This window comes from Panulirus ornatus, chromosome 7, assembly GCF_036320965.1.
Source record: "Panulirus ornatus isolate Po-2019 chromosome 7, ASM3632096v1, whole genome shotgun sequence".
NCBI lineage: Eukaryota > Metazoa > Arthropoda > Malacostraca > Decapoda > Palinuridae > Panulirus > Panulirus ornatus.
The window spans coordinates 221,531-241,150 of NC_092230.1; the positions used below are offsets into that span (position 1 = coordinate 221,531).

General features: G+C 42.7%; 2 protein-coding genes across 2 annotated transcripts in view; one reads left to right on the forward strand and one right to left on the reverse strand.

The window, feature by feature from the left end:
* LOC139749354 (uncharacterized) overlaps positions 1–19,620 on the forward strand; it is a 175,935-nt gene that overhangs the window by 122,630 nt on the left and 33,685 nt on the right. Inside the window, exon 12 of the mRNA XM_071663072.1 lies at positions 11,609–11,762. Within this exon, the coding sequence (XP_071519173.1) occupies positions 11,609–11,762 (154 nt within the window). The remainder of the gene's footprint in view (positions 1–11,608; positions 11,763–19,620) is intronic.
* Positions 1–19,620, reverse strand: part of LOC139749355 (heme transporter hrg-1-like) — a 122,112-nt gene that overhangs the window by 5,435 nt on the left and 97,057 nt on the right. The window lies entirely within an intron of this gene.

Genomic DNA, 19,620 nt, shown 5'->3' on the forward strand with positions numbered 1-19,620 from the left:
AGGCCATTCTTTTGTCTGTTTCCTTGCGCTACCTCGGTAATGTGGGAAACAGCAACAAAGTATAATAAGAATAAATATAAATATATGCAGAAGGGTGAAAGGCATGCAAGGAATAGAGTGAATTGGAACGATGTGGTATACCGGGGTCGATGTGCTGTCAGTGGATTGAACCAGGGCATGTGAAGTGTCTGGGGTAAACCATGGAAAGTTCTTTGGGGCCTGGATGTGGAAAGGGAGCTGTGGTTTCGGTGCATTATTACATGACAGCTAGATTTCCTAGCGCTACCTCGCACACATCAGGGGGGAGAAGGTTGTTATTTCATGTGTGGCTGGGTGGCGATGGGAATGAATAAAGGCAGACAGTATGAATTATGTACTTGTGTATATATGTATATGTCTCTGTGAGTATATATATGTATACGTCGAGATGTATAGGTATGTATATTTGCGTGTGTGGACGTGTATGTATATACATGTGTATGTGGGTGGGTTGGGCCATTATTTTGTCTGTTTCCTTGCGCTACCTCGTTAACATGGGAGACAGCGACAAAGCAAAATGAATAAATAGATATATATATATATATTATCCCTGGGGATAGGGGATTAAGAATACTTCCCACATATTCCCTGCGTGTCGTAGAAGGCGACTAAAAGGGGAGGGAGCGGGGGGCTGGAAATCCTCCCCTCTCGTTTTTTTTTTTTTTTTTTTTTTTTTCCAAAAGAAGGAACAGAGGGGGCCAGGTGAGGATATTCCAAAAAAGGCCCAGTCCTCTGTTCCTAACGCTACCTCGCTAACGCGGGAAATGGCGGACAGTTTAAAAGAAAAAGAAAGAAAATATATATATATATATATATATATATATATATATATATATATATATATACCTCGCAAACGCGGGAGACAGCGACAAAGTATAAAAAAAAAAAAAAATATATATATATATATATATATATATATATATATATATGTATATATATATATATTTTTTTTTTCTTTTTTGCTTTGTCGCTGTCTCCTGCGTTTGCGAGGTAGCGCAAGGAAACAGACGAAAGAAATGGCCCAACCCACCCCCATACACATGTATATACATACGTCCACACATGCAAATATACATACCTACACAGCTTTCCATGGTTTACCCCAGACGCTTCACATGCCCTGATTCAATCCACTGACAGCACGTCAACCCCGGTATACCACATCGCTCCAATTCACTCTATTCCTTGCCCTCCTTTCACCCTCCTGCATGTTCAGGCCCCGATCACACAAAATCTTTTTCACTCCATCTTTCCACCTCCAATTTGGTCTCCCTCTTCTCCTCGTTCCCTCCACCTCCGACACATATATCCTCTTGGTCAATCTTTCCTCACTCATTCTCTCCATGTGCCCAAACCATTTCAAAACACCCTCTTCTGCTCTCTCAACCACGCTCTTTTTATTTCCACACATCTCTCTTACCCTTACGTTACTTACTCGATCAAACCACCTCACACCACACATTGTCCTCAAACATCTCATTTCCAGCACATCCATCCTCCTGCGCACCACTCTATCCATAGCCCACGCCTCGCAACCATACAACATTGTTGGAACCACTATTCCTTCAAACATACCCATTTTTGCTTTCCGAGATAATGTTCTCGACTTCCACACATTCTTCAAGGCTCCCAGAATTTTCGCCCCTTCCCCCACCCTATGATCCACTTCCGCTTCCATGGTTCCATCCGCTGCCAGATCCACTCCCAGATATCTAAAACACTTCACTTCCTCCAGTTTTTCTCCATTCAAACTCACCTCCCAGTTGACTTGACCCTCAACCCTACTGTACCTAATAACCTTGCTCTTATTCACATTTACTCTTAACTTTCTTCTTTCACACACTTTACCAAACTCAGTCACCAGCTTCTGCAGTTTCTCACATGAATCAGCCACCAGCGCTGTATCATCAGCGAACAACAACTGACTCGCTTCCCAAGCTCTCTCATCCCCAACAGACTTCATACTTGCCCCTCTTTCCAAAACTCTTGCATTCACCTCCCTAACAACCCCATCCATAAACAAATTAAACAACCATGGAGACATCTCACACCCCTGCCGCAAACCTACATTCACTGAGAACCAATCACTTTCCTCTCTTCCTACACGTACACATGCCTTACATCCTCGATAAAAACTTTTCACTGCTTCTAACAACTTTCCTCCCACACCATATATTCTTAATACCTTCCACAGAGCATCTCTATCAACTCTATCATATGCCTTCTCCAGATCCGTAAATGCTACATACAAATCCATTTGCTTTTCTAAGTATTTCTCACATACATTCTTCAAAGCAAACACCTGATCCACACATCCTCTACCACTTCTGAAACCACACTGCTCTTCCCCAATCTGATGCTCTGTACATGCCTTCACCCTCTCAATCAATACCCTCCCATATAATTTACCAGGAATACTCAACAAACTTATACCTCTGTAATTTGAGCACTCACTCTTATCCCCTTTGCCTTTGTACAATGGCACTATGCACGCATTCCGCCAATCCTCAGGCACCTCACCATGAGTCATACATACATTAAATAACCTTACCAACCAGTCAACAATACAGTCACCCCCTTTTTTAATAAATTCCACTGCAATACCATCCAAACCTTCTGCCTTGCCGGCTTTCATCTTCCGCAAAGCTTTTACTACCTCTTCTCTGTTTACCAAATCATTTTCCCTAACCCTCTCACTTTGCACACCACCTCGACCAAAACACCCTATATCTGCCACTCTTTCATCAAACACATTCAACAAACCTTCAAAATACTCACTCCATCTCCTTCTCACATCACCACTATATATATATATATATATATATATATATATATATATATATATATATATATATATATATTATTTTTTATTTTTTTATTATACTTTGTCGCTGTCTCCCGCGTTTGTGAGGTAGCGCAAGGAAACAGACGAAAGAAATGGCCCAACGCCCCCCCCCCCCCCCCCCATACACATGTATATACATACGTCCATACACGCAAATATACATAACTACACAGCTTTCCATGGTTTACCCCAGACGCTTCACATGCCTTGATTCAATCCACTGACAGCACGTCAACCCCGGTATACCACATCGCTCCAATTCACTCTATTCCTTGCCCTCCTTTCACCCTCCTGCATGTTCAGGCCCGATCACACAAAATCTTTTTCACTCCATCTTTCCACCTCCAATTTGGTCTCCCTCTTCTCCTCGTTCCCTCCACCTCCGACACATATACCCTCTTGGTCAATCTTTCCTCACTCATTCTCTCCATGTGCCCAAACCACTTCAAAACACCCTCTTCTGCTCTCTCAACCACGCTCTTTTTATTTCCACACATCTCTCTTTCCCTTACGTTACTCACTCGATCAAACCACCTCACACCACCCATTGTCCTCAAACATCTCATTTCCAGCACATCCATCCTCCTGCGCACAACTCTATCCATAGCCCACGCCTTGCAACCATACAACATTGTTGGAACCACTATTCCTTCAACCATACCCATTTTTGCTTTCCGAGATAATGGTCTCGACTTCCACACATTCTTCAAGGCCCCCAGAATTTTCGCCCCCTCCCCCACCCTATGATCCACTTCCGCTTCCATGGTTCCATCCGCTGCCAGATCCACTCCCAGATATCTAAAACACTTCACTTCCTCCAGTTTTTCTCCATTCAAACTCACCTCCCAATTGACTTGACCATCAACCCTACTGTACCTAATAACCTTGCTCTTATTCACATTTACTCTTAACTTTCTTCTTCCACACACTTTACCAAACTCAGTCACCAGCTTCTGCAGTTTCTCACATGAATCAGCCACCAGCGCTGTATCATCAGCGAACAACAACTGACTCACTTCCCAAGCTCTCTCATCTCCAACAGACTTCATACTTGCCCCTCTTTCCAAAACTCTTGCATTTACCTCCCTAACAACCCCATCCATAAACAAATTAAACAACCATGGAGACATCACACACCCCTGCCGCAAACCTACATTCACTGAGAACCAATCACTTTCCTCTCTTCCTACACGTACACATGCCTTACATCCTCGATAAAAACTTTTCACTGCTTCTAACAACTTGCCTTCCACACCATATATTCTTAATACCTTCCACAGAGCATCTCTATCAACTCTATCATATGCCTTCTCCAGATCCATAAATGCTACATACAAATCCATTTGCTTTTCTAAGTATTTCTCACATACATTCTTCAAAGCAAACACCTGAGCCACACATCCTCTACCACTTCTGAAACCACACTGCTCTTCCCCAATCTGATGCTCTGTACATGCCTTCACCCTCTCAATCAATACCCTCCCATATAATTTACCAGGAATACTCAACAAACTTATACCTCTGTAATTTGAGCACTCACTCTTATCCCCTTTGCCTTTGTACAATGGCACTATGCACGCATTCCGCCAATCCTCAGGCACCTCACCATGAGTCATACATACATTAAATAACCTTACCAACCAGTCAACAATACAGTCACCCCCTTTTTTAATAAATTCCACTGCAATACCATCCAAACCTGCTGCCTTGCCGGCTTTCATCTTCCGCAAAGCTTTTACTACCTCTTCTCTGTTTACCAAATCATTTTCCCTAACCCTCTCACTTTGCACACCACCTCGACCAAAACACCCTATATCTGCCACTCTTTCATCAAACACATTCAACAAACCTTCAAAATACTCACTCCATCTCCTTCTCACATCACCACTATATATATATATATATATATATATATATATATTATTTTTTATTTTTTTATTATACTTTGTCGCTGTCTCCCGCGTTTGCGAGGTAGCGCAAGGAAACAGACGAAAGAAATGGCCCAACCCCCCCCCATACACATGTATATACATATGTCCATACACGCAAATATACATACCTACACAGCTTTCCATGGTTTACCCCAGACGCTTCACATGCCTTGATTCAATCCACTGACAGCACGTCAACCCCGGTATACCACATCGCTCCAATTCACTCTATTCCTTGCCCTCCTTTCACCCTCCTGCATGCTCAGGCCCCGATCACACAAAATCTTTTTCACTCCATCTTTCCACCTCCAATTTCGTCTCCCTCTTCTCCTCGTTCCCTCCACCTCCGACACATATATTCTCTTGGTCAATCTTTCCTCACTCATTCTCTCCATGTGCCCGAACCATTTCAAAACACCCTCTTCTGCTCTCTCAACCACGCTCTTTTTATTTCCACACATCTCTCTTACCCTTACGTTACTTACTCGATCAAACCACCTCACACCACACATTGTCCTCAAACATCTCATTTCCAGCACATCCATCCTCCTGCGCACAACTCTATCCATAGCCCACGCCTCGCAACCATACAACATTGTTGGAACCACTATTCCTTCAAACATACCCATTTTTGCTTTCCGAGATAATGTTCTCGACTTCCACACATTCTTCAAGGCTCCCAGAATTTTCGCCCCCTCCCCCACCCTATGATCCACTTCCGCTTCCATGGTTCCATCCGCTGCCAGATCCACTCCCAGATATCTAAAACACTTCACTTCCTCCAGTTTTTCTCCATTCAAACTCACCTCCCAATTGACTTGACCCTCAACCCTTCTGTACCTAATAACCTTGCTCTTATTCACATTTACTCTTAACTTTCTTCTTTCACACACTTTACCAAACTCAGTCACCAGCTTCTGCAGTTTCTCACATGAATCAGCCACCAGCGCTGTATCATCAGCGAACAACAACTGACTCACTTCCCAAGCTCTCTCATCCCCAACAGACTTCATACTTGCCCCTCTTTCCAAAACTCTTGCATTCACCTCCCTAACAACCCCATCCATAAACAAATTAAACACCCATGGAGACATCACACACCCCTGCCGCAAACCTACATTCACTGAGAACCAATCACTTTCTTCTCTTCCTACATGTACACATGCCTTACATCCTCGATAAAAACTTTTCACTGCTTCTAACAACTTGCCTCCCACACCATATATTCTTAATACCTTCCACAGAGCATCTCTATCAACTCTATCATATGCCTTCTCCAGATCCATAAATGCTACATACAAATCCATTTGCTTTTCTAAGTATTTCTCACATACATTCTTCAAAGCAAACACCTGATCCACACATCCTCTACCACTTCTGAAACCACACTGCTCTTCCCCAATCTGATGCTCTGTACATGCCTTCACCCTCTCAATCAATACCCTCCCATATAATTTACCAGGAATACTCAACAAACTTATACCTCTGTAATTTGAGCACTCACTCTTATCCCCTTTGCCTTTGTACAATGGCACTATGCACGCATTCCGCCAATCCTCAGGCACCTCACCATGAGTCATACATACATTAAATAACCTTACCAACCAGTCAACAATACAGTCACCTCCTTTTTTAATAAATTCCACTGCAATACCATCCAAACCTGCTGCCTTGCCAGCTTTCATCATCTGCAAAGCTTTTACTACCTCTTCTCTGTTTACCAAATCATTTTCCTTAACCCTCTCACTTTGCACACCACCTCGACCAAAACACCCTATATCTGCCACTCTTTCATCAAACACATTCAACAAACCTTCAAAATACTCACTCCATCTCCTTCTCACATCACCACTACTTGTTATCACCTCCCCATTTGCGCCCTTCACTGAAGTTCCCATTTGCTCCCTTGTCTTACGCACTTTATTTACCTCCTTCCAGAACATCTTTTTATTCTCCCTAAAATTTAATGATACTCTCTCACCCCAACTCTCATTTCCCCTTTTTTTCACCTCTTGCACCTTTCTCTTGACCTCCTGTCTCTTTCTTTTATACATCTCCCACTCAATTTCATTTTTTCCCTGCAAAAATCATCCAAATGCCTCTCTCTTCTCTTTCACTAATACTCTTACTTCTTCATCCCACCACTCACTACCCTTTCTAATCAACCCACCTCCCACTCTTCTCATGCCACAAGCATCTTTTGCGCAATCCATCACTGATTCCCTAAATACATCCCATTCCTCCCCCACTCCCCTTACTTCCATTATTTATATTTATTTATTTATTTTGCTTTGTCGCTGTCTCCCGCGTTTGCGAGGTACCGCAAGGAAACAGACGAAAGAAATGGCCCAACCCACCCCCATGCACAATGTATATACATACACGTCCACACACGCAAATATACATACCTATACATCTCAATGTACACATATATATACACACATAGATACATACATATATACCCATGCACACAATTCACACTGTCTGCCTTTATTCATTCCCATCGCCATCTCGCCACATATGGAATACCATCCCCCTCCCCCCTCATGTGTGCGAGATAGCACTAGGAAAAGACAACACAGGCCCCATTCGTTCACACTCAGTCCCCAGCTGTCATGCAATAATGCCCGAAACCACAGCTCCCTTTCCACATCCAGGCCCCACACAACTTTCCATGGTTTACCCCAGACGCTTCACACGCCCTGATTCAATCCACTGACAGCACGTCAACCCCGGTATGCCACATCGATCCAATTCACTCTATTCCTTGCCCTCCTTTCACCCTCCTGCATGTTAAGGCCCCGATCACACAACATCTTTTTCACTCCATCTTTCCACCTCCAATTTGGTCTCCCACTTCTCCTCGTTCCCTCCACCTCCGACACATATATCCTCTTGGTCAATCTTTCCTCACTCATTCTCTCCATGTGCCCAAACCATTTCAAAACACCCTCTTCTGCTCTCTCAACCACACTCTTTTTATTTCCACACATCTCTCTTACCCTTACATTACTTACTCGATCAAACCACCTCACAGAATTTTCGCCCCCTCCCCCACCCTATGATTCACTTCTGCTTCCATGGTTCCATCCGCTGCCAGATCCACTCCCAGATATATAAAACACTTTAATTCCTCCAGTTTTTCTCCATTCAAACTTACCTCCCAATTGACTTGACCCTCAACCCTACTGTACCTAATAACCTTGCTCTTATTCACATTTACTCTTAACTTTCTTCTTTCACACACTTTACCAAACTCAAATATATATATATATAGTCGCCTTCTACGACACACAGGGAATACGTGGGAAGTATTCTTTCTCCCCTATCCCCAGGGATAATATATATATATATATATATATATATATATATATATATATATATATATATATATATATATATATATATTTATATGGAGGGATGTCTGATCATTATCTTGTGGAGGCTAAGGTGAAGATTTGTATGGGTTTTCAGAAAAGAAGAGTGAATGTTGGGGTGAAGAGGGTGGTGAGAGTAAGTGAGCTTGGGAAGGAGACTTGTGTGAGGAAGTACCAGGAGAGACTGAGTACAGAATGGAAAAAGGTGAGAACAAAGGAGGTAAGGGGATTGGGGGAGGAATGGGATGTATTTAGGTAATCAGTGATGGATTGCGCAAAAGATGCTTGTGGCATGATTAGAGTGGGAGGTGGGTTGATTAGAAAGGGTAGTGAGTGGTGGGATGAAGAAGTAAGATTATTAGTGAAAGAGAAGAGAGAGGCATTTGGACAATTTTTGCAGGGAAAAAATGGAATTGAGTGGGAGATGTATAAAAGAAAGAGACAGGAGGTCAAGAGAAAGGTGCTAGAGGTGAAAAAGAGGGCAAGGTTATTAGGTACAGTAGGGTTGAGGGTCAAGTCAGTTGGGAGCTAAGTTTGAATGGAGCAAAACTGGAGGAAGTAAAGTGTTTTAGATATCTGGGAGTGGATCTGGCAGCGGATGGAACCATGGAAGCGGAAGTGGATCATAGGGTGGGGGAGGAGGCGAAAATCCTGGGAGCCTTGAAGAATGTGTGGAAGTCGAGAACATTATCTCGGAAAGCAAAAATGGGTATGTTTGAAGGAATAGTGGTTCCAACAATGTTGTATGGTTGCAAGGCGTGGGCTATGGATAGAGTTGTGCGCAGGAGGATGGATGTGCTGGAAATGAGATGTTTGAGGACAATGTGTGTTGTGAGGTGGTTTGATCGAGTAAGTAATGTAAGGGTAAGAGAGATGTGTGGAAATAAAAAGAGCGTGGTTGAGAGAGCAGAAGAGGGTGTTTTGAAATGGTTCGGGCACATGGAGAGAATGAGTGAGGAAAGATTGACCAAGAGGATATATGTGTCGGAGGTGGAGGGAACGAGGAGAAGTGGGAGACCAAATTGGAGGTGGAAAAATGGAGGGAAAAAGATTTTGTGTGATCGGGGCCAGAACATGCAGGAGGGTGAAAGGCGGGTAAGGAATAGAGTGAATTGGATCGATGTGGTATACCGGGGTTGAGGTGCTGTCAGTGGATTGAATCAGGGCATGTGAAGCGTCTGGGGTAAACCATGGAAAGTTGTGTGGGGCCTGGATGTGGAAAGGGAGCTGTGGTTTCGGGCATTATTGCATGACAGCTGGGGACTGAGTGTGAACGAATGGGGCCTGTGTTGTCTTTTCCTAGTGCTATCTCGCACACATGAGGGGGGAGGGGGATGGTATTCCATATGTGGCGAGATGGCGATGGGAATGAATAAAGGCAGACAGTGTGAATTGTGTGCATGGGTATATATGTATGTATCTATGTGTGTATATATATGTGTACATTGAGATGTATAGGTATGTATATTTGCGTGTGTGGGCGTGTGTGTGTGTACATTGTGTATGGGGGTGGGTTGTGCCATTTCTTTCGTCTGTTTCCTTGTGCTACCTCGCAAACGCAGGAGACAGCGACAAAGCAAAATAAATAAATAAATAAATATATATATGTATATATACTACTCCTGAACCAGGAGTTGTGAGAGTATATGATAGAGTGTAAGAAAGTAAACTCTAGATTGATATGGGTAAAACTGAAAGTGGATGGAGAGAGATGGGTGATTGTAGGTACCTGTGCACCTGGTCATGAGAAGAAAGATCATGAGAGGCAAGTGTTTTGGGAGCAGCTGAGTAAGTGTGTTAGTAGCTATGATGCGCAAGACTGGGTTATAGTGATGGGTGATTTGAATGCAAAGGTGAGTAATGTGGCAGTTGAGGGTATAATTGTTGTACATGGGGTGTTCATTGTTGTAAATAGATATCATGAAGAGCTTGTAGATTTGTGTGAAAAAGGACTGGTGATTGGGCATACCTGGCATAAAAAGAGAGGTATACATAAGTATACGTATGTAAGTAGGAGAGATGGCCAGATAGTATTAATGGGTTACGTGTTAATTGATAGAGAGACTTTTGGATGTTAATGTGCTGAGAGGGGCAAGTGGAGGGATGTCTGATCAATATCTTGTAGAGGTAAATGTGAAGATATGTAGATGTTTTCAGAAAAGAAGAGAGAATGTTGGGATGAAGAAAGTGGTGAGAGTAAGTGAGCTTGGAAAGGAGACTTGAGTGAGGAAGTACCAGGTAAGATTGCATGCAGAATGGAGAAAGGTGAGAGCAAAGGACGTAAGGGGAGTGGGGGAGGAATGGGATGTATTTAGGGAAGCAGTGATGGCTTTTGCAAAAGATGCTTGTGGCATGAGAAAGGTGGGAGGTGGGCAGATTAGAAAGGTTAGAGGAGTGGGATGAAGAAGTATGATTGTTAGTGAAAGAGAAGAGAGAGGCATTTGGACTATTTTTGCGGGGAAGTAGTGCAAATGACTGGGAGATGTATAAGAGACAGAGGCAAGAGGTCAAGAGAAAGGTGCAAGAGGTGAAAAAGAGGGCAAATGAGCGTTGGGTTGAGAGAGTATCATTAAATTTTAGGGAGGATAAAAAGATGTTTTGGAAGGAGGTAAATAAAGCACGTAAGACAAGAGAACAAATGGGAACATTGGTGAAGGGGGCAAATGGGGAGGTAATAACAAGTAGTTGTGAAGTGAGAGGGAGATGGAGTAAGTATTTTGAAGGTTTGTTGAATGTGTTTGATGATAGAGTGGCAGATATAGGGTGTTTCGTTTGAGGTACTGTGCGAAGTGAGAGGTTCAGGGAGAATGATTTGGTAAACAGGGAAGAGGGCAGCGGGTTTCGATGGTATTGCAGTGGAAATGGTACTGAAATGGTTTGTAAATATGGAGAAAATGTGCGAGGTGAGGTTGAAAAAAGAGGATACATTTATTAGAAGTGGAGGGGACAGGGAGGAGATACAGAATTGAAGATGTTAGGGTGGAGTAGATAAGATTTTGAGTGCTCAGAGTCTGAACATGCTGGAGAGTGACAGGTGTGGATTGGATAGTTTGAAATGGTTCAGCTGTGGACTGAACCAAGGTACATGAAGCAGCTGGGGAAAACCACAGAAAGGTCTTTGGGCCTTTGTTGTGGATAAGGGGCTGTGGTTCCGGTGCATAACATGTAACAACTGGAGAATGGGAGTGAGTGAATGAGGCCTTTTCCTTGTCCTGGCACTACCTCAGTAATGCAGATGATTTACGAGTATGAAAGAAAAGAAGAATGGATGAAATCTCTTTATATGACTGTTGAATTGCATCTTCCAAATATTTTCACTTTCATTTTTTTCTTTGTGTAAAACTTTAAAATTTTTCATAGGTTGTAATGAGATTTGTTTAAGATGTAATATTTATTGTGATTCTCCTTGAATTTAGATAGTGGCAGGAGAAAACACAGAAAGATTGGTCACTGAAGCTGGGCTGACAATGGACATGCTGACAGTAGACTGCCATGGTCGATATCTCAGGAGGAGGGAGCAAGAAAAAGAGCCATTACAAGCTAGCTGTAGCCCCCTTCCAAACAATCAAGGTATGAATTGTTTGATAGCAAGATTATTTTTTATGGAAATTACAGTAAAGTGAAATGAAATGTACTGTGACTCCAAGATGTTTTAATGCTAATGGGATTGTTTGGTGACAATTAGCAGTAGGTGACAGGAATCTTCCATACTGATGCCTGGATATTAGAGAGGTTAATGATGGTGATAAACTGAGTCATCATGTACCCCCTCTGAACCAGGTCATTGTTTATTATTCACCTTACATACATGTGGGTATCTGGCACCCTACCCTCAATCTTGCATCCTTTCCAATTGTAGCACAATATACAGCAACATGTAACTCACAGAACCCTTCACTGTCTTCTCCAATTTTTCCTTCCTTTTTTTTTTCTTTTTGAAGTGTGACTGTAAAACAACATTTAGATTGGCTGTACTGTATGTGGGAGTGACATATGGGTTAGTATCATCCCTAACCTGTCTGTCATTAGTATCCCAGCGTAGGAGAACAGTTGACACTAGGTAATAAAAAGTGTGTGGTTTAGAGAGCAGAAGAAAGTGTGTGGAAATGGTTTGGACACATGGAGAGAATGAGTGAGGAAAGATTGACAAAGAAGATATATGTGTCAGAAGTGAAGGGAGCAAGGAGAAGTGGGAGAGCAAATTGGAGGTGGAAGGGTTGAGGGAAAAAGATTTTGTGTGATTGGGACCAGAACATACAGGAGGATGAAAGGTGTGCAAGGAATTGAGTGAATTGGAACAATGTGGTATACTGGGGTGGATGTGTTGTCAATGGATTGAACCAGGGTGTGGGAAGTGCCTGGGGTAGACCATGGAAAGGTCTGTTGGGCCTGGATGTGGAAAGGGAGCTGTGGTTTCGATGCATTACACATGACAGCTAGAGACTGAGTGTGAACAGATGTGGCCTTTTTTTTTGTCTGTTCCTGGAGCTGCCTTGCTGGGGGGATGCTATTTCGTGTGTGCCAGGTGGCGACGGGAATGGATGAAGGCAGCAACTATGGATATGTACATGTACATATATGTATATGCCTGTGTATGTATATATAGGTATACGTTGAAATGTATGTGTAGGTGCGTGTGTGGGCGTTAATGTATATACATGTGTATGTGGGTGGGTTGCGCAATTCCTCGTCTATTTCCTTGTGCTACCTCGCTAATGCGGGAGATGGCTGTTGAGTATAATAAATGAATAGATGAATGAATGATATTTATTTATTATACTTAGTCGCTATCTTCTGCGTTAGCGAAGTAGCACAAGTAAACAGATGAAAGAATGTCCCAACCCACCCACATACACATGTATATACATAAATGTCCACACATGCACATATATGTACCTATACATTTCAAGTTATACATACACGTGTACACATCCACACTTGCTACCTTCATCCATTTCTATCGCCACCCTGCCACACATGAAATGGCACCCCCCTCCCCCTGCATGTGTGCGAGGTAGCACTAGGAAAAGACAACAAAGGCCACATTCGTTCAAACTCAGTTTCTAGCTGTCATGTGTAATGCACTGAAACCACAGCTCCCTATCCACATCCAGGCCCCAAAGGCCTTTCCATGGTTTACCTGAGGCATTTCACATGCCCTGGTTCAGTCCATTGACAGCACATCAACCTCGGTATACGGCATGTTCCAATCATTCTATTCCTTGCTTGACTCTCACCCTTCTGCATGTTCAGGCCCCGATCACTCAAAATCTTTTTCACTCCATCCTTTCACCTCCAATTTGGTCTCCTGCTTCTCCTTGTTCCCTCCACCTCTGACATGTATATCTTCTTTGTCAATCTTTCCTTACTCATTCTCTCCATTTGTCAAAACCATTTCACCACAGCCTCTTCTGCTCTCTCAATCACACTCCTTTTATTTCCACACATCTCTCTTACCCTTTCATTACTAACTTGATCAAACCACCTCACACCACATTGTCTTTAAACATTTCATTTCTGATACATCCACCCTCCTCCACACAACTCTATCTATAGCCCATGGCTTGCAACCATACAGTATTGATGTAACTTTCCATGGTTTACCCCAGACGCTTCATATTCCCTGGTACAATCCATTGACAGCACGTCGACCCTGGTATACCACATCATTCCAGTTCACTCTATTCCTTGCATGCCTTTCACCCTCCTGTATGTTCAGGCCCCGATCGCTCAAAATCTTTTTCACTCCATCCTTCCACCTCTAATTTGGTCTCCCACTTCTCGTTCCCTCCACCTCTGACACATATATCCTCTTTCTTAATCTTTCCTCACTCATTTTCTCCATATGACCAAACCATTTCAACACACCCTCTTCTGCTCTCTCAACCACACTCTTTTTATTACCACACATCTCTCTTACCCTTTTATTACTTACTCGATCAAACCATCTCACACCACATATAGTCCTCAAACATTTCATTTCCAGCACATCCACCCTCCTCCACACAACTCTATCTATAGCCCACACCCCACAACCATATAACATTGTTGGAACCACTGTTCCTTCAAACATACCGATTTTTGCTCCGAGTTAACATTCTCGCCTTCCACACATTCTTCAACGCTCCCAGTGTCTTCACCCCATCACCCATCCTATGACTCACTTCCGCTTCCATGGTCCCATCTGCTGCTAAACCCACTCCCAGACATCTAAAACACTTCACTTCCTCCAGTTTTTTCCATTCAAACTTACCTCCCAGTTGACTTGTCCCTCAATCCTACTGTACCTAATAACCTTGTTTTTATTCACATTTACTCTCAACTTTCTTCTTTCACACTCTTTACCAAACTCAGTCATCAACTTCTGCAGTTTCTCACCTGAATCAGCCACCAGTGCTGTATCATCAGCAAACAACAACTGACTCACTTCCCAAACCCTCTCTTGCACAACATACTGCATACTTGCTCCTCTCTTCAAAACTCTTGCATTCACCTCCCTAACAAGCCCATCCCTAAACAAATTAAACAGCCAAGGAGAAATCACGCACCGCTGCCACAAACCGACATTCACTGGGAACCAGTTACTTTCCTCTCTTCCTACTCGTACACATGCCTTACTTCCTTGATAAAAACTTTTCACTGCTTCTAGCAAGTTACCTCCCACACCATATGCTGTTAGTACCTTCCACAAAGCATCTCTATCGACTCTGTCATGTGCCTTCTTCAGATCCATAAACACTACAGACAAATCCATCTGTTTTTCTAATTATTTCCCACATACATTCTTCAAATCAAACACCTGAACCACGCATCCTCTACCACTTCTAAAACCACTCTGCTTTTCCCCATTCTGATGCTCTGTACATGCCTTCACCCTCTCAATCAATACCCTCCCATATAATTTACCAGGAATACTCAACAAACTTATACCTCTGTAATTTGCACACTCACCTTTATCCCCTTTGCATTTGTACAATGGCACTATGCATGCATTCCGCCAATCCTCAGGCACTTCACCATGAACCATACATACATTGAATATCCTTACCAACCAGTCAACAACACAGTCACCCCCTATTTTAATAAATACCACTGCAATACCATCCAAACCCTCCCACCGTGCTGGCTTTCATCTTCTGCAAAGCTTTCACTACCTCTTCTCTATTTACCAAACCATTCTCCCTGATCCTCTCACTTCACACACCACCTCGACCAAAACACTCTATATCTGCCACTCTGTCATCAAACACATTCAACAAACCTTCAAAACACTCACTCCATCTTCTTCTCATTCCACCACCACTTGTTATTATCTCCCCATTAGACTCCTTCACCAATGTTCCCATTTGTTCTCTTGTCTTATGCACTTTATTTACCACCTTCCAAAACATCTTTTTATTCTTCCTAAAATTTAATGATACTCTCTCATCCTAACTCTCATTTGCCCTCTTTTTCACCTCTTGCAACTTTGTTTTGACCTCCTGCCTCTTTCTTTTATACGTCTCCCAGTCATTTGCACTACTTCTCTGCAAAAATCATCCAAACGCCTCTTTCTTCTCTTTCATTAATAATGTCACTTCTTCATCCCACCATTCACTATCCTTTCTAATATGCCCAACTCCAACTTTTCTCATTCCACAGGTATCTTTTGCACAAGCCATCACTGCTTCCCCAAATACATCCCATTCCTCCCCAATTCCCCTTACGTTATTTGCTTTCACCTTTTTCCATTCTGCACTCAATCTCTCCTGGTACTTCCTCACACAAGCCTCCTTTCCAAGCTCTTTTACTCTCACCACTCTCTTCTCCCCAACATTTTCTCTTCTTTTCTGAAAACCTCTACAAATCTTTGCTTTCGCCTCCTCAAGATAGTCATCAGACATCTCTCCAGCTGCCCTTCTCAGCACATTAACATCCAAATTGATACGTAATCCAGTAACGCCCTCTAGCAATCTCTCCTACTTACATATGTTTACTTATGTATACCTCTCTTTTTAATCCAGGTATGCCCAATCACCAGTCCTTTTTCAGCACACAAATCCACAAGCTCTTCACCATTTCCATTTACAACACTGAACACCCCACGTACACCAATTATACCCTCAACTGCCACATTACTTATCTTTGCATTCAAATCACCCATCACTATAACCCGGTCTCGTGCATCAAAGCTGCTAACACACTCACTCAGCTGCTTCCAAAACATTTACCTCTCATGATCTCTCTTCTCATGACCAGGTGCATAGGCATCAATAGTCACCCATCTCTCTCCATCCACTTTTAGTTTTACCCTATCAGTCTAGAGTTTACTTTCTAATGCTCTATCACAATTTCCTACAATCAATCTAGAGTTTACTTTCTAACGCTCTGTAACATTTTCCGACAACTCCTGCTGCAGGAGGAGTGCTACCTCTTCCTTTGCTCTTGTCCTCTCACTTACCCCTGACTTTACTCCCAAGACACTCCCAAACCACTCTTTACCCTTGAGCTTAGACACCCTAGTATGAGCCTTTGAGGAGTATGAGCTCTCCCTGTATGACTCCTTTTTCTGTTTCCCCTTTCAGAAATTTGAATACAAGAAGGTGGGGTTTCTAGCCCACCCCGTTCCTGCCCCCTTTAGTCACCTTCTACAACATGCAGGGAATATGTGGGACGTATTCTTTCTCCCCTATCCCTGTTTCCTGCGTCAGCAAGGTAGCACCAGGAAACAGACGAAGAATGGCCCATCCACTTATATACACACATAAGAATTCTCATACATGCACATATACATACATGTACATATGCACATCAGTATATACTCATATACATACATACACATACACATACACAGACATATACATATATATGCATGTACATTGTCATACTTGCTTGCCCTCTTCCATTTCTGGCACTACCCCGCCCCACAGGAAACAGCATCGCTACCCCCTGCTTAAGTGAGGTAGCGCTAGGAAAACAGACAAAAAAGGCCACATTCATTTACACCCAGTCTCTAGCTGTCATGTATAATGCACTGAAACCACAGCTTTCTATCCACATCCAGGCCCTATGGACCTTTTCATGGTTTACCCCAGATGTCTCACATTCCCTGGTTCAGTCCATTGACAGCACGTCGACCCTGGTATACTTATTCCTGTATAATTGCTACATCCATCCTTAGCACCTTTTCCTTTGAATAAAGGAGCAATAATAGATTTCACCTAGTCCTCAGGCACAGCCTTCTGTTTTCATGCTTCCTTTTTTCTATCAAACTATTCGCCATTTCCCGCGTTAGCAAGGTAGTGTTAAGAACTGAGGACTGGGCCTCTGAGGGAATATCCTCACCTGGCCTCGTTCTTTGTTCCTTCTTTTGGAAAATTAAAAAAACGAGAGGGGGAGGATTTCCAGCCCCCCGCTCCCTCCCCTTTTAGTCGCCTTCTACGACACGCAGGGAATACGTGGGAAGTATTCTTTCTCCCCTATCCCCAGGGATAGGGGAGATACGAGATAAAATTCTCGCCCCCCACACACTCTTCAACGCTCCCAGAACCCTCACCCCCACCCCACCCTGTTACTCACCCCCAGTTCCATGGCTCTACCTGCCGCCAAACCCACTCACAGATATCTAAAACATATATTATTTTTATTTACTTATTATACTCAGTCAGTCTCCCACGTTAATGAGGCAGCACAAGAAAACAGACGAAAGAATGTTTTCGTGCTAAATTACTTATTATATGCATCCATTCAATCACTTTTTCCTGTCTGTACTTCAGCATTTCAGCCATAATCCCATACTCTCCTGATGCCTTCTCCTGCCTTCAGCCTCATTGTTGCCCTTCTTACCTCCCTTTTTGCTATAGGCCCATGCACTTGTATCCTCTTCCTGCCATCCTTCATACCCATGCATGTAACAACTGCTGCTTCCTCTTCTCCCATGTTCATCAGTTCTTGAAAATACTCTTTCCATCTTTATTTCACTTCCTCCTTTTGATTCAACAACATCCACCTCTTTCCTTTTTCACCTCCTTCTAGTATAGTTTCGTATTATCCCAAAACTTTTCACTCAACTTTCTTTCAAAATCTTCATGTACTTTTTCTTTGCTTTCCACTATCAGCTTCTTGATTTTTCACTTACATATTTTGTATCTTTCCCTCCCTCCTTTGCTGAACTTCCACATGTACATTCCTGTCAAGCAATCTAATATGTGCCTTTTTGTTCTCTTCCACAGCATTTCTGTCCACCATGCCTTGTCCTTTTTATTCATATATCTTATGACCATGTATCCATCTACTGATTCTAGAACCTTTATCAGTATTCTTTCAACATTTTAAACCCCTCATTCACATATGACTGCATCCTTACATTCACTGCATTTCCATCTTAGCTTTCATTTATCTTCCTTTCATACTCCCTGCATTTTTTCTGATTCATCTTCTCTCTTGCTAACACTTTTACCTCTTCATTCTTCATTACATCATATCTCGACTTCTCCCTAAGCCTCATTTCCTCAAGAATCGCAAAATGTTCAGTCTCCAAAGAATCCTCTCACAACTTAAGCATCTAGCATTGCTTTTCTCAGTCAAACCCCTTTGCTCTTATCCGGCATCATTCCTCATCCATGTATGTCTGTGGATCATCTTGTGCTGAAAAATGGTGTTTGCAAGGAATAAACTCCCTCTCAGCACAAATATCCACAAGATAACTTCCATTCTCATTTACTCCAAGCACTCCCCATTTGCCAACTATCATGTACTATTTCTTTGCTTCCCATGCATTCATATCATCCAATACAACCAGGTTTCTCTCATTCCCAAAACTGTTTATACAGTCATTCAAATTTCTCCAAAAAGCTTCACAACTCTAGTCTCACCTCTCACCCACACTATTTTTGATCTATTCCATCCATGCTGTGTAACACCCTCACACACCCTCGGTGATAGTAAAATTGCACATCCTTCTTTTCCTCTTCCCTGATAATTTTCACTCATTCCCATCCATACCGCTACTTCTTCCACACCCTCTCATAACTTACATTCATCTTTTCCATTTTCACTCCACTTACCCTTCTTAAGGATATGGGTTTCCTCAGTCCCCAGCGTATCCAAACTATAACTTGTAAACTTCTCCACAAGCTCCCTCTTTTTATTCTTACCACTCGTAACATAATATTCACATTCAGCACCATCACCCTCAGTCATTTGTCTCTTGTACTCCTTGGCATAATTAGTAGACTAATTACATTGCCACTTCATAGCTTTTTTGTACCTCACCCTTTGACATATCACTGGCAGAGGGCAACTACAATGTAGTGTTTCCAGAGAAGGTGAGGCTCCAAAATTATCCAAAAACTAAAAAGTCAAAGCACACCTCAGGTGTTTGTCTAGATTTAAAAGAACTGCTGTGTTGGAGTTGGGCAGTGCCTCCTCCTTTAGTTCTATCCCTAAG